We start from the raw sequence: 16,515 nt of genomic DNA, 5'->3' as shown, positions 1-16,515 counted from the left end.
GCATTCCAAGGATGAGGTTTTTATTGTCTCCAACTTCAAGAAGAGAGACTGAGGCCTACAGTGCAGATTAGAGTTTGGGCTTATTGACCCTAGGAGTTTCCCCTGTTGTTGCTTTGCTGGAGGACACCAAGCTGAGAAGCTTAGATCTCATGTCATTGGTATTCTTCCTTGTAACTCTGCAAGCTGGATTTTTGAGGGAGGCAGAAAATCTATTTGCTCTGAATTTTTACTTAATCCTGATTTCTATTTCAGGCCCATCTACCATTTGCTGTGGTTGGCAGCACTGATGAGATTAAAGTTGGGAACAAATTGGTTCGTGCTCGGCAGTACCCCTGGGGTATCGTGCAAGGTGAGTGAGGGCAGCAAACCTCTAGACCCCTTCTCCCTCTTTCTTCCAGGAATGTGGGTTTGGGGAGGACTGTTCAGTTTAGAAGAAATTAATTTATTCACCTCTTTTCAGGAGCATATTTGTTTTGCAAAAAGAGGTGCATGTATATTCATGTGGTATTTTTAAAGTTTCTCTCTATCAGCTGTTTTAATGATGTGTAAATAGATTTATTATATATACTTGAAAGACCTTCTTTATTTTGGTGGCTGGAAAAGTAGCATTCCCAGAGTCTCTTTATTCCTTGAATATTTGAACACATTGTGTATGTGTGTGTGTGTGTGTGTGTGTGTGTGTCTCCAAGTTTAGATTAGGATTAGACATTTTGCACTAGGAAAGAGAAAGGGGAGAAGAAATTATTTGAGAAGAAAACTACAGAACTTATCAGATTATATTGCAGAATGAATTCTTTGTTCAACCCCCAAACTGTACTGTTCTTCAGATCTTGGTTGGATGCTCTTAAACTAGGTATTCAGGGGTTCATAGAGTTAGGACTCAAATGAAAGTGTCTTAATTGTAGTGGGCAAATTTAATTTGTGTCTGCTTAGAACTAAAACAACAGTGTGGTATTGAAAATAAAAACAATGAACTTAGCATGATTTGGGGTGAATTTTGTAACTCTTGGCCCCAGATTCCTCATCTCTAAAATAGAAGGATATAGACTATGCACCTAATATGCATTTTAAGGAGCTCTTCAGTCCTGAGGTTCTGTGAGTCTGTGAACTTAGGTTCTCCCTCACTGGATATACCTCACAGGGCTCTAACCCCATCCATGCCCCATTTGTTTGCCCTATGATCACCCAGCAGGTACCCCATCTGTCTGCTCTGTAATCCCTGAGTGTCTGTCCATTTGTCCCCTTTGAGTGCCTGTGTCTGTCCCATGCCCTCAGTGGAGAATGAGAGTCACTGTGACTTTGTGAAACTTCGAGAGATGCTGATCCGTGTGAACATGGAGGATCTCCGAGAACAGACACACAACAGGCACTATGAACTTTACCGGCGTCATAAGCTTGAAGAAATGGGCTTCCAGGACACAGCTGCAGAGAGCAAGCCCATTAGGTGACACCTAGACTGTCCATGTAGGACCCTTTTCCCATGGGAGACCAAAACCCTATTGTAGGCCCCTGTTTTTCAGGGACCATGAACCTAGATTATCTCTGTTAATGGGGGGAAGATTTGGTCATCTTTATTCAGTAGAAGAGTAGGTTTTATCAAATTTGGCTGACTTCCTAAATCCGTATTTACTTTGTCTCAGGTTGTGGGACCCTTAGAAATGAGTTTCTGCAATCCCTTCCCTCTCCCCAACCCCAATCTCACTATACCTACTTCCTTACTAGCTGCCTAATGCTCCAAATCACTGGTAATCATCAGACCCTGCCCACCCTTCTCTTCACTGTTAGAACTTTCCCTTTCATTCATCTACCATCATTCTGTAACCCTTCCCTTTTGGCCCCTTTCCCTGGGCACTGCCTGGGCCTATTTAGCCTCCAGGAGACCTATGAAACTAGGAGAAAGGAGTTCCTATGTGAGCTGCAGAAAAAAGAAGAGGAGATGAGACAGATGTTTGTGAATAAGGTGAAGGAGACAGAGCTGGAGCTGAAGGAGAAGGAGAAGGAGGTAAATAATAAGCCAGAGGTCCCTGAGTGGGATGTTGACTAAAGGATGGGAGAGTGTGGGAGGGAAAGGATGCTCTCTTGAGGTGGTGGGTACCCCAGAAATACTTCTGTCTTATTCTTGCATCCTTGGAAACACACTCTAGGGCCTAGAGATTGGGCATAAGAGTTAAGATCCACAAAAGAATCAACCTGGGAGAATAGGGGACATCCCAAGAACCAGATAGGATTTTGGAGGAGGACATTTCTTCCAATAAGCAGATTTCCCCTCTAGCTTCATGAGAGATTTGAGACCTTAAAGAGGACCCACCAGGAAGAAAAGCGGAAGGTGGAAGAAAAGCGACGGCAACTGGAGGATGAGAAAATTGCCTTCAACCGGAGGAAGGCAGCTGTCGAGGCCATGCAGGCCCAAGCCTTACAGGTCACCTCACAGCAGCCACTGAGAAGGGACAAAGACAAGAAAAAGTAAGTAGCTGATGCTTGGCCCTCTCACTTTCCTGCTTTTCTCTCTGTACATTACAGGGTTCGGGATCACCCCTTTTGGCTAATGTTGGTTCTGGCCTGCAGTTGTAAATGGCCTTGACTTCAAGCCCAGAACCACAGTTCAGGCATTTCAATGGTGCAGTATCACAGGGAATACCCACCTGCTTTCATCCCTTTTCCCCTTGCTTGATTATTTAAGAAAGGAGGTCAAAGTTAAGCTGTCTTTTCCTACCAGATGTCCCAGACTAAACTGTTTTGTCCCAGGGTATAATGAGGACTGTGTGGGTGGAAGAGCGACTTTGGGGAAAGAACAAACAGAATGAAGGAAAGATAGATAGCCTTAGTCCAGAGGAGACAAAATGAGGAATATGTAGTTTTCCAGATGGTGCCGGCTGACTTCATGGTTTCTGTGGCTACACACTAGTCCTGTTGCTCGGCACAATGAGGGAAGAGGGCACTGCAGTCAGGAAGGGAAGTCTGTCTTTAAAGCTTGCCTCACACAGTTGGTGTCCGAAGGATCCCCAACAAACCACTGAACATGCCTGTGCTACAGAGTCTTCAATTATAAGAGAAAGAGTTTGGTTTTCATGGTCCCTTCCAGCTCTTGAATCTAGCATTTTATGAACCCATGATTCTTATAATATCTGCAAATCACTGATGATCTGTAGCTGAGAAATGGGGATGGGGACATAAATTTCAGTGTCAACTGGAAAATGTGTGAGTAGGAACCATTTCAAATTTGTGTCTAGTCAGGATTTTTCTTTATTAAATACCCCAGCCATTACCTAGCTGCTCTAAAGGTAGTCATGGTTCTAGAACTGGATGTGGTGACCCTATCTTTAGGTCTTTGAGAATCAGTAACAAGAAAACTTGGCCTCATAGACAGAGAGTTGTCCCCTCAAGGAGGAGTATGTGCAAGGATTCCTTAGGAGATAAAAGACCAATGAAGGGTCCTAATTAGAAGATCCCTTGGAACAGCCAAATGATTTATTCCAATTCTAGAATATTCAAATTCACTGAATCTCAAAATCATCTGTGACTCCTGTTCCCCCAAAAGCTAGGAGTGTCTCTAGAGTCACTTTCCTTAGTGTTTCAAATGTAATAAATTTCCTTACCCAGATCTGGAGTCTCAGCATAACATTACCCTCCACCCCCACTTAGGATTTGGAATAAAAGATCCTTCAAAGAGGGTAGAAATGGACAAAGTTTCTTTACAATTTCAGCCTCTGGGATGTCAGATTTGATCTCAGGAACCAGATGTCTGTCTTTTCTGGTTTTTTGTGCCTCTGAGAAGCTGAAAACAGGAGGTGAAGGTCCTCAGAGGCAGGTATCATGACCTATAGGTCTACTTATAGGTAGCTGCTGTGTGGGGAAGGAACTGAGATGAAACTCTTGAGTTGGCAGAAATCAGTGTTAGCACTGAGAAAATGAGTTGTAAAGGATCAGGAGAGTATCAGAGGATATTGGCTGGATACTAGCTACCGCTGCTCTCTTTAATGTATTTCCTTCTCCTTTGAGATTTTGTAATTCATCGGATCTGACTCTTAAATATTCCGTGTTCTTTAACCCACTAAGTTTTTAGTTAACTCAGATTTCTGTTTGCATTTGGGTTGTCCATTTTTTTGGCTGACATTTGTGATGACTATAGTAACAGTCCAAGCTTCTAAGTAGTCTTTTCAGTTTAGCAAGGAAAAACTTGGATTTGAATCCTGCCCCAGACACAGGTAGTTATGTGAACACAGGCAAGCTAATTTTCTTTTAACCTTCATTTCCTCTGCTATTGGTAGGGATGTAGAACATTTCTTAAAGAATTTCTGTTAAAAATAAAATGAGGCAGTATTTATAAAATGCAACATCTTCAAACACATTGTGGCAATATCAACTCTTATTTAAAAACTTTAAACTTTCATCGAAGATCTGGTATCTTTAAGGACCTGTGCTAGTGATATTAAAGATATTAAAGATATCTGATCTCAAGAATCATGTGGCCTAATGGAGAGAATGGGGGGAATTGTCTCCAAATACTGTGATACAAGGGAAGAAAGGAGCAAAGGAGCGGTTTAGGCAAAGAGCAATGGGAAATTTGAGGAGGGGGAGATCCCTTTCTGCTGAGGAGAGAGGGAAAGTGAGTCAAGGAGGCAAGGAAGTTACTATGGAAGACATGATATCTCAGACCTTGAGCCTGTCAGATCTATTTCAATAACCAGATGTAGGGAGAATCTTTTCCATATATTAAACAACAAATATTTATTAAGTTTGATGGGAGAGACAATATAAGCAAAAGTCTTGATAGGAGAGTATCGGAGGAAGAAGGAAATAGAGGATAGTCTGGTTTACATAGAGTATATGAAGGGGAAGTAATATGGTATAAGGTTGAAAAAGGTAGCGTATAGAGCCTTGAATTCCAGCACTGAGTTCATATAGGGTGATGAGAGAACCATTCCCAAATTTCTGAATAGAAGATTGACATTCAAACAGCCCATGAGAAAGATGTGTGGCAGAGAGGGGAATGGATAGGATGCAGAAAGAACAATTAGGAGGCTGTTCCAATATGTAGGAGAAAAGAGTTGAGGTCCACTGTGGTTGTAGTAGGAGTTTAGAGGAGAGCCTTGCTATAAAAAAAGTATTTTGAAGTAGAATGAATATATTTTGGCAACTAATTGGTTATGTGCAGTGAGGGGAACAGGAGCTAAATATGACTCTGAGGTAAAGAGATCAGAAAGATGGGCATGCCGTCAAAAGTAACAGAGAAGGTAAGGAGAAGGGAGAGATGGCTTGTAGATAGGTGATAATGATTTTAGTTTAGAATATTTTGATTTTAAGGTATTTTTAGAATATCCAGGTAGAAATGTTGAACATTAATAGGAAATTCAAAGGCAGATTCTGGAAGAGCTTGAGAGCATAGACTTGAAGACATGGATCAGGAAGATGATCTCAAGGGAGAGAACTGAGTACACACTGAAGATAGTGCTGAACCTTGAGGGGATATACATGTTTGAGGGGAGAAGAAAAATGAGGAGTTTGAAAAATGAGAGAAAAGGGACCATGAGTAGAGTTACTACCAGTCAGTGTGAGTTCAGGGATTCTGACACAATTAGCAATTTGTCTCCCCCCCAAAAAAAGATATATGGGATCATTCAGGCTCACTTTTATTGTTACAGATATTCTATAATAATATAATATAATAAAGATATAATAGAGAGTAGATTTTTTTTTTCTGTGCTTTTTTTTCCCCTTTCCTCTGCCTCTCAAATGAACCTGTTGATCCATTTTCCAGGTATTTTTAGTAATGAGGGATAGACATTTCCTTGTCTTCTCTTTCACTTTCCAGCTTCTCTACTCCCTTTGATCCCCAGAGCCATCCATTGCCTCCAGATGCCAAAACATTATTGCTCATCCTATATGTTTAGGAAACATTTGTCTCTGCATTTCTTTATTGACCTTGGTTAGGGTTTGAGCCCTTGAAGTGATAATTTTAATTTCAAATTGATCATAAACTTGCTAAATGTCTTGGGGTAAACACCTCTTCATGGAAGGCACATGTTGCAGTGAAGAGTGGCTGGGCTTGGACTTTGGAAGGCCTGGATTCAAATCCTACCTTGGCTACTTAGAAGTGGTTTGACCATAAACTTATGGTCACTTATCTCCCTGAGCTGGTTTCCTCTTTTATAAAATAGGGATGATAATGCTATACCTGTAGTACCTCCATCACACATTTGCAAATGCTTTGCAAACTTTACCATACTATAAAACTGTCAGCTATCATTATTTTTATTTATATTGCTCTTCTGCTCTCCAACTTTCTTTACTGTATGAAGAAATATCAAAGAGCTTTGGGCTAGAACCTGAGAGGTACAGGGAAACAGGAAAGCTTAGAGAAGCCCACCCCAATTTTTCAGAGGGAGAATTTCATTACCATAGCACCTATTGTCTTAGAGAAGATACCCCTGCTCAAGGATAAGCTGTGCCCCTTCCCCCCACCCCTCCGCCTCTCTCTCTCTCTCTCTCTCTCTTTCTCTCTCTCTCTCTTTCCCTCTCTCTCTCTCTCTGCTTCGGTCTCTTTCTCTATCTCTCTCCTGTTTGACTATCCTATTTGCTGTTCCCTTACAGGACAAATTAATTCTGTTTTTGCTCAGGATGGCATTTATTTAAAACATACTGTCTGAAGGAGAACTTCCAGTTTTTCCTCTCTCATATGGATTTCATAGTTACCTCATTTCAGCCTTTTACCCTCAACATTTAATTTGGATGAAGCTTACCACTGTGGTCTTTGTGTCTGCATTCTGTTTGTCTAGCTAGCAGATGCTTACAGAATTCTAATTTCTTCCATAATCCATATATATTGAAGGTATATCAAGGGAAGCTATTTTACTTCTGCTATTGAAAGAGGAAATGGAGGAATTATTGGGTGATAATCAGTTTAGATTCTTAGATTAACTTTGCTAAAAAGGAAATTGGGGTAATGCCTGCATAGCAAAGAAAAAGCATATAAACTCATCCAAAAAATTATCAACTAAGGGAACTTGGAAAGTGATTCAAGCCCTGGACTCAGGCTGGGAAGAAGGTTGACCTAGGGCAAAAGTTTGGGCAGTCAGGTCTAGCTAGCATGATGCTATTTTCTGAGGGGAATAGCTGATGAGGATTCCTTGGACCATCTGGTTAGACAAAACCATGAGCCCTTCTGAAAACATTGGGAAAAGAAAACGCTCTTATAAGGAGGTACAAATATCTTGTATTGATTCCTGCTTTTTCATACCTTATAACTTACTCAGCTAATTTGCCTTTTCGTTTGGGTTGTAACTTTGAAGCCCAGGTTGATTTTTGTTTTTTTTTTTAATTGTTAATTAGAAAGCTTCAGTCAGTCTGAGCAGTGATGTGGGAATGCCTAAGGGGTTTGGGGAAAATGCTATTCTTCTCATCATTATGGGGAACAGGGAGTACTGGGAGCCCCACAATCAGTACACAAGCTTATCTGTTTAATGACAATGTATTAAAAGGTTTTGTTTAGTTGTAATTGCTTATTAAATATTAATCTGTTTTTACAAAGCCGCTTCCAACCAGATGATGATTCTCAGCATGGAATATTAAAAACTAAAGCTATTTCTCTGATTTGGTTGTCACAGATGCCAAACTGACTGCTCTTTCCCACTGTCTGTCTTGTCATATTTTGCTTCTTTTTGATTTGGTCTGTGCATATCTTTTAATGTGTGTGTTTTTTTTGTTTATTTTTATTTTTCAGTTAAAGCACGTACAGATATACATGTCGAACGGACTTTAGACTTTCATGTGTTAAGTTGCTTGAGTTACCTACCACCTTGTGATACTTCTCCCATAACATGGTGTGAGGACAAACTGAGAGCCAATACAGACTCCAGTGTTTACAGCAAAGGCTGAATACTCCTCATGGGGGCTGTGGCCTGTCAGACCCCACAGGCTGGGCTGCTCCCCAACCCCCATGCAAAGACAAAAAAAATAATCTAATGTTGGAACTGAAACTGACAAGGTTTATTTTTTTCAGAACCAGTGGTTGGTCTTCCATTTATAGTGTCACCATCTCTTGATGGAGCAGTTTGTGCCGATTTTATGAAGCCCCACGATCCCAGCTACGTTGTATTTAACTGTTCAGAGTTGAGATGGCTACTTACAAGGTGCCTGCCTTAGGTGTAACCAAACGATTGGTATATGCGCTGTGCTGTGAGATTCACTTGAATTGCTTTAATTTTTTTAATCATAGTTTAACTTTCCTAAGAATTTTTTTAAACACTACTAAATTTGTATCTTGATGCAAATAAAGCCAAGTAATTTCTTATTACTTCTTACAAATAATACACTTCCCGTTAAAACACACCACTAAAATTCTCTAAACCTTTCCTTTGTATTATTAAAATATACACAAAGAGATGGGTAATAAACTTATATTATGACAGTACTTGGAATTTCTTTACTGACAAAAATGATACATACTACTACGGGTAGTGTAGTTTTTACTGTTGGTGTAAATGGAATGGCAGATAATAATAGTATGTGACCAGTGGTACTTACTGCGAATGGAAAAATAATTATTCCTGTGTCTTTTTAAATTCTTGTCACTTGAAATACAAAGTCTGCTCTCCATATACACCTATAGAGAAGAAGCTGGTCAGCTAGAAGAGTATTTCAGTAACATTCCTTCTAAAGTTATAATTTAATTTTCCTGACTGAAATAAAGAAGAAAAATTATGAAGATGTCTGACTTATACAAATAGTATGGGAATAATTAGTAGCACTTATTTTTCTCAGCTAGCTGTGAAGACAGTGCAATTTAGTTTGCCAGATATTGGAAAGATTGGGGTTAAAACCCTAAAGAGCAAGGCACTCACACATGCTCTTGGTTATTATGCTGAAAGGAAACAAATGTCCTTTCTCCTTGGTGCCTTTAGAATCTTTCATTTATTGTTTGGGCAATGATGGTTTTGTTTTGTTTTGTTTTTGCCAATGTAGAGACGTGGGTTTATTGCATAACTTTTAGTGTATCATCTTTAAAGAAAAATAAAGTCTTTATTATTCCCTCTTTTATTTCCCCTTGCCTTCTCCCCTTCCCCAACTCCATACACTCATCTGGTCTATTTTAACAATTTCCAGAACATTTTCTTGGGTTCCCCCTTGCTCCTAGGCAGGACAGTTTTTCACTTTTGGGGTGGTATGAACAGTTCCTGGCTTTTGGTATATCTGTTCTCAGAAGTAGCATCTTTGTATTGAGAGATAAGCTCACCCTGGGATAGAACAGATGTTCTAATTCTCAAGTTATCTGAGAGGAGAGGTTAGCTGTTTTTATGAATTTATTAAATTCACGTTGTTGTGAAAGTAGAAACCTTATGAGAAATTAGGGCAAATTTATATTAGACAATCATGGTAGGTTGGGGTTTGTTGCCTTTCCTTTAATGCATTAGATCCAATTCAAGAGTTTGCTGAGAAAAGACCAGTATGGCTTGCCTCTCTCAGCTAAATTTATTGAGAAGTAGGAGGCCCAGTGATTCAATACATTCACAGGTTCATAGGAAAATAGAACAATGTGTTTATTACTAGATAGAGAGTGGGTGTGAATCTTGGGACTTGAAAAAGAGCCAGAAGATCAGTCAGCAACTACTGACTGCCCTTGAGGCCAGAAATACTGAGGTCTGGAATGTGGATATCCAAGGAAATGGAGATATAAATAACTGTATCCTGATTGGCTGCCCACAAGCACATGAATTCCAGATGTTTCTGACATACAAAAAAAGGGAATTTTGAGGTTCCATCTAGGCTGTCTTTGTTTTACAAAATGTTAAATCTCAGTCTTATTAATAGCCTTACTTATTACCTATCCCTCAGCAAGTCATACATATCAGCATAAGCTTATACGTGTATTAATTTTTTTATGCTTATTTGGGTTTGGGTTTTTGTTGCTGAGTTTTTGATTGGGTTTGTTTGTTAACTGAAACCAGACTAGTTAGTGGCCCTTGGCACATGAGGTGAGTTGAAAATTTATGATTTATTTAACAATCTATCATTATGGTATGTCACTTATCCATATGACTCTTATTTCTTGACATAAAAAGTATGACTGTCCCTTCCAAAGGATCATTTGTGGGGAATGAATGTCCAGGGTTCTCCCTGCATATATCTATTGGTTGACATTATAAGGATACTTTGGGGGAATCACCCTAGCTTTTCTTATCATGTCTTTTATGACATAAATTTACATGTAAAATTATTTTGGATGATTTGAATTTTTCAGACTTTCTACACATGTGTGTTGTGTAAATGTGAATGAGACACAGTCTACATTTAATGTTATGAATGTTATTGGGTAAGGAGAATGACTTTCTGATTGTTAACATTAACATGCTTTTCCAGACTGCTTCATTCATACATTCATTTTTTTGACTGTTGTTGTACCTTTTTGTTTACCTTGTACTCATTTCTTATTAAATTTAACCTTTTTTTTTTGAGTTTTGTGGTGTCTTTTTTTTTTTTTTTTTTTGGCAATAACCTTCTCCAACCTAACAGCATTACTAGAAATGCTTATTTACTATAAAAGCCAAGAGCAGTGGCATTTGTGTTGAGTTAGACAATATGTGCTTGCCTAGCCATATAAAAGCTGCAAGTGTTGGATACTTAAGGGCAAAAAAGGATGTGGGAGATCCCTGCTGTATGTGTCTTTTGTGTCACTTAGCTGTTTCCCTCATTGTTGAAGGAAGGAAATGGGAAATAGTTGAATGTATCAACCAATCCCCAAGTATTTATTGATTGTTTCTTGTGTCCTTAGACCTGCACTAAGCTCTAAGGTCCAGACTAAAGGATAAAACACAGATCCTGCTCTCCAAGAATATATAAATACATTAAGTAAAGAATATTGTAAAACACTATTAAGTGTTAAAAATAATAGATTCATACAAAAGAGGGGGACCAGTCTCTTCTATGGAGTTAGGGAAGATTTTATAGAGGAAGTAGGAAGATGGAAGAGTCAATTGCAAGATTTGTTAAAGATTGGACAGTAAAATTAATGTTTGTCATGTCATGGTAGAAAAGAGTACAGAAGAGGGATTATAGATATTCCATGATCACTAAACTTTTTAATCTCTGTAGGCTCAGTACATCTGGTTCTGAGCATAAATTCTAAAGCTTATTTAGCAGCCCAGTAGCTTCTTTAGGTTGTTTACATAATTTAGTTTCCTCTGTTAATTTAGTTTCAGTGAGAATTTCTGAAGCTGGCAAATCAATCTGGATTACACTGTTTGATGGTAGTGACCAATTCCATACAATGCAGACTCTATTAGAGATTCTCCTTTTCTGCCTGATGATTTGTCATGACCAGTTGAGGGTATTCCCAAGTATGATTGTTATTTACATGATGAACACTTTGCCATCAGACCTGTTAGCTGTGAGTGAGAGATGCCTCAGCAAGAAGTAAAACGGCTAAGAAATTAACAAAAACAGGGTATAGCTATAAATGAATGGCTTGAGACTCCCCCTAGTGTGTAGTTTCCTGGTCAAACAATCCTAGGAGAGTATCAGGAGTTGCAGAAAAGGAAGCCATTCAAGAGAATGGAAGACAGATTGTCAGGAAAAAGATAAAACTTTTTAATACCTCCTTTTATGGGGATACTGCTTGAAGACACCAAAAGGGCAGGAAAAATCACTCCCAAAGCACTGAGTTTTGAGTCCATTGTATTTAAATATAGACAATTTATCCAAAGAATCATTTAGCTATATAACCAAGCCATGGAGCTTTCTTAACTAGGAAGACATTTTGACTGGACCTTTTCATCCCTCCTGAGCAGATGTATTGGGATAGCCTTAAATCAAGAGAGCCAGAGATACAAGGCTAGACTACAATATCACTTTCATTGCCTAGATAGTTATGGAAGAGTGATTTGTTCAACAACTTCACAATAATGTTCTGTGTGAGACTTAAATGGATCCAGGGGGGTGGGGAGGAGGGAGAAAAAGGGAGGGAAGGAGGGAGGTTCTGATCCCAAACAGTAATACAGAAGTCACAAATGATTTTTATCTCTATAGAGTCTCTAATGGAGATAGCTGGAGACCAGAGCATGTTTGATGAGTAATGATTTAAGATAATCAAAAATCAAAAAAGAGGAGATGAAAGAGTTTTCTCTGCCAAACTATGAGATGTAGATGGATAGATATCTATCTAGTTACCTGTTTATCTATCTACTTCACAGCCAGACAGGAAAAATATAGAAATAAGTATAAATTTATTTATACTTTTATATATTTATATAAACTTACATAAATATGTGCCATATGTATATCTGTATAACATATACAGTTATATGTATATTTACATATTTATATATATATTGCTTGAATTGCTTAATAATGAGTCATTTCAGATATCATTTCATTACATTTAAAGTTTACACAAAGTGGCTATTTCAGTAACGGAATACACAATTCAGTAGAAAGAACCACTGTTCTTTCTTTAAATATAGACATGCCATGAGGAGATGTGGGTTTTCATTCTACCCTTGCTACGAACTGACCCTAAACTGAGATCAGTCACTTCTTCTCTTCAGATTTGTTTCCTCATTTATAAAGAAGTGTTAAACCAGATAATTTCTCAGGGTACAGTCTAGCCCCAATATTCCAGGACTCATTCATTAAGTGTATGCATCAAGATAGAAGTTGTTTTCCTAAAAACATTGGTGTAAAACTAAAGAAAAACATCATACAGACCTTACAATCAGATCAATTTGAAAAATTATGATATATTTACATTTGAACATATAAAACTATAAAATTCCAGAGAGGAATGGAGGGGGAAAAGATTGGCCAATCCTAGAGTATATTCTAGTGAATGATGAATGATAAGTCTCTATAGGCCAGCTCCTCAAGCACAGGTAAATTATGGCCTTTTTCAGTACTACAATGACTCCTGGTTCAGATATTTGTGAGTTTACATGTACAAAAGGACAATTTGTAGCCAGTAATTTTAATAGCCACTGAATATTTGAAATTCATTTACTTTTATACAAAAACAAAAACATCACTGGCTAATAGAGAACAAGTAAATAATGATGCCTCAGCATTAAATACTTAGAAAGGCAATAGGGTTTGGGAGAGAAAAGAAAAAAAGAAATAGTATTCTTTTCCTTTGGGTAAATGCATGCTATATGCTACTTTTTTTTTTTTCAAATTCTGTCAACACATAGTTAATATCTTTTAATAATGCCCCTTTGTGTTAGCTAGAGCAGTTGTTATAAACTAAGTAATCTGAACTCAATCAAGGAATGATACACAATTAGTGACAAAGGCAAATATTCATAAAAAAATCTCATTTCTGTTTTTATAAGAGTGATTACATTATTTCCTTGTTCATAATGTATAATCCAGCCTTAGTGACAAGTGAGGTTATAAATCACTACTTAACAAGTGGTAGGGCATACTGTATCTATCCATTGTGATTTGGTCCCATTTGAACAAATTTACCAAGGTATTTAATGTTTGATCTTTTACATCTCTTTTAGATCTCACTCTTAGAATGATTGGGACTTTTTTTTTTTTATAAGTATTTCTATAACCATGTAGTTTGCCTATAAAAACAGGCAGCATAAAAAGTGTTGCAGCAGCCTCAAAAGGCCAAGAGACCCCAAAGAGACCTTCAAAATCTGATAAAATTACTTAAGAAGGCCATTTGTTGCTTGCCTTTAGGAATATTTGGCTGTGGTCATTCTACTCTGTATAGGACTTTGTTTACTCTAGCTTTATGTTCAAATTTCCTCAAAGAAAACACTAAGCAAAAGGTATATAATATATTTAATAATGATAATCATACCAAGTAACCTATATAACACTTTTAAGGTTTGCAAAGCTCTTCCTTTACATACATTTTATTTGATCTTCCCAATAATCCTGTAATACTATTTTCCTCATTTTATAGATGAAGAATCTAGGGCATAGAGAAAGTGAGACCTCTCAGGGTCTCTTGGGGGCAGTTAAATGGCATTTTCAGTGGCTTTATTGGCCTACTTATTTCTAATTCTGATAATAGCCTTTTCCCTACCTGTAATTTTCTAGTTTGTTTTAGAGTAAAATAGCTTTCTTAAATTTATCCAGCTTCTATTACATAAATGCTCAAATGGAAAGAGACAGAGCTGCATCAAAACTGGAAGTTAACAGATTTAGACCCTAGGATCTGAATTCTGCCCTTTAAGGCAATGATAAAAGAAGGTAGTTGTGAAATAGGGGCAAGAAGTATAACTGGAAAGTTAAATATGCAGTCAGATATACTTACTAGGTGGAAAGCTTTTTTTAGCTACCGATTGACAAAGAAATAGAGCAGCCATAACTACAGCTATGCCATCTTTCAGAAAAGAAACATGTACCCATATCACTAAGGGGTTTCATTTCATCTTTAACCAAAGAAAGCAATTAATCTTTCATTTTAAGTACATTCATTTTCAAAATCAATAAAATGACCATCAGCTTAATGTGCATATTTCATCTTAACATGTGGTTACATAAGGGAATTTGAAAATGTCAGACTTGCTTCCTCGTTCCTGTCCTATAGCTCCCACAGTCACATCCCTGGGGGTAGGGAGATGAATCTAGAAATTACATTCCAGTCCTAATCCAGTGTCAGATAATGCCTTACTCTGAACAAGACAAGTATCTCAATCACAACTTTCCTTCATCTAGGATGAATTGTTGACCAAGAGAGAAACAAAGACCCCAAGCACATACTATAATAGCAAAGGAGCTGTTTTAGTCCTGTTGTCTGACCTCCTAGCCCCTTAGAAGAGGAACAGTCTATTTCAAGGAGAACAAATTTAGACTTAAATTTCCTAATGCATCAACACCTTTGTGGTATGAGCATTTTGAAGAACACAAAGGAAGCTTGCATGCCACTGGGGGGGGGGGTGAGGGCCATAGAGCAACTTGTTGAGAAGCTGGTCTGGGGTGATTTTGATTCCTACCTGTGCTTTCTACCTTTCCAGCTCTAAGGGGATGATCACAAAGTCCAACGTGGAGCCCTTAAAGTACAGTAGCTGGTGGCAAGCCATACAGTGCTGCTGCAACTGCCTGGTCAAGAATCCGACGGGGCAGGAACGATTCCTCTGAGGCAGCTCATTTAGTAGACGGGGACAGTTGGATAGCACCATAACGTGGAACTGGAGTGAAAAGATTTTTTTTTTTCTAAAAAAGTAAAGAAAAAAAAATTAGAACATCAGCAAATTCTTTACTTTAAACTTTTCATCAACCCAAAGTACAAACTAGTTCAGATTCACGTCAGGGAAATTCAGGTGTTGCCTAACCCCTATCACAAAAGGCAACAACATCGTGATGTACAAATGTGGAATACAAATCATTCGAATACAGTTAAAGAATCTTTGCTTTCTAACAAGCTTATAACCTCACAATCCTGAAATGCCAAAATTGCTAAAGAGCAAACAGGAGCTTCCAAGCTAAAAGAAAAGTTATATATGTCAGTTTCACATGGCAAGAAATTTCTTAGCTTGGTTGTGATTCTATCCCCAAGAGAAATTGCTCCTGGTGACTTCTTATCATTCATCATCATGCCATAGAGTTTTTTTTTTTTGGTTGTTGTTCTTTTCATGTTGCATAATTTTGCCTTACTAACAAATCATTCCCCTAAGGAAGACTATCATGCCCCTTAAAAAAAAAAAACCACACACTACCTTTTTATTTTAAGTGCCAGATCAATATGGTCTAAAGCCTGAATAAAGGTTAAACATAGAGTGAGTAAAAAGACAGCTGAGAGAATGTGTGCGTAAATTATAGCAATCTGATAGCTTTTTATGTACAGTATTATTAGGATGGAAAAGTAGAAATATTTTTGCAGTGTGTATTTTAAAAAATGAGAGAAAAATTGATCATTATAGTGCCGTCTAAAATATTTGTAAAGTTAATTTAATCATCTTTTAAAAGTGGGTTTCTGGTTGAATAATATTTTGAATATTGATATATTTAAGGTCTATTTTCCACTGTTGCATTCTTCATAAGACATGCAGATAGTTTTAATTCATGTGCAGACAGATCCTTTGTGTGCATCTGTGCTTTGTAGTCTTACTTGGTAAATAGCTGCTTAAACCTAAACAAATCATTCTAGAATTTCCCAAATTCCCTTGCTTATAGGGAATAAGAAGTCCACCAGTGTTGACAAAAAATGATCTTAGGGCAGATTATCTAGGATGACCCTCCTGCATTCTCAGCAGCTCTATAGGAGTACAGTGATGATACATAGCAATATCATCACAGGTGGTATTTATATTACTTGTAAAGAGATGAAAATAAAAAAGACAAATTCCTACCAGGGATTGTGGTAGTTTGGTTTTTTCCTCCCCCATTTAAACGCGTGTGCAAAGGAAACTCAATTCTCTTAACATATCTAAACTTGTTCTCTTCTCACCCTTTCTCTGCCTTAAATTTCCTAAAAAGAAAAACCAAAACTGGTTTGGGTTAATGGGTAGGTCTGCCATTTAACAGATGTGCAATTTCCCAACTATATATAGCATCTGATTTCTTTGAGCC

The 16,515-nt window shown here is 37.8% G+C and overlaps 1 protein-coding gene across 10 annotated transcripts in view; it reads left to right on the top strand.

Annotated features, from left to right (window-relative positions):
- SEPTIN8 (septin 8) overlaps positions 1–16,293 on the top strand; it is a 34,469-nt gene extending 18,176 nt beyond the window's left edge. For 7 of the 10 annotated variants that reach the window (XM_031953112.1, XM_031953111.1, XM_031953109.1 and 4 more), the window contains 5 exons: positions 253–349; positions 1,276–1,444; positions 1,870–2,002; positions 2,273–2,463; positions 14,961–16,293. In XM_031953112.1, the coding sequence (XP_031808972.1) occupies positions 253–349; positions 1,276–1,444; positions 1,870–2,002; positions 2,273–2,463; positions 14,961–15,084 (714 nt within the window). In that variant the 3' untranslated portion in view covers positions 15,085–16,293. Of the gene's footprint in view, positions 1–252; positions 350–1,275; positions 1,445–1,869; positions 2,003–2,272; positions 2,464–7,720; positions 10,450–14,960 lie in introns of those variants that run through there. The other 3 variants (XM_031953118.1, XM_031953117.1, XM_031953119.1) reach the window with 2 other exon arrangements.
- The last annotated feature ends 222 nt before the right edge of the window (positions 16,294–16,515 follow it).

The sequence above is a fragment of the Sarcophilus harrisii genome, chromosome 2, assembly GCF_902635505.1.
Source record: "Sarcophilus harrisii chromosome 2, mSarHar1.11, whole genome shotgun sequence".
Classification (NCBI taxonomy): domain Eukaryota; kingdom Metazoa; phylum Chordata; class Mammalia; order Dasyuromorphia; family Dasyuridae; genus Sarcophilus; species Sarcophilus harrisii.
The sequence above is the reverse complement of the archived record's forward strand: the minus strand, read 5'-3'. Positions and strand labels throughout refer to the sequence as shown.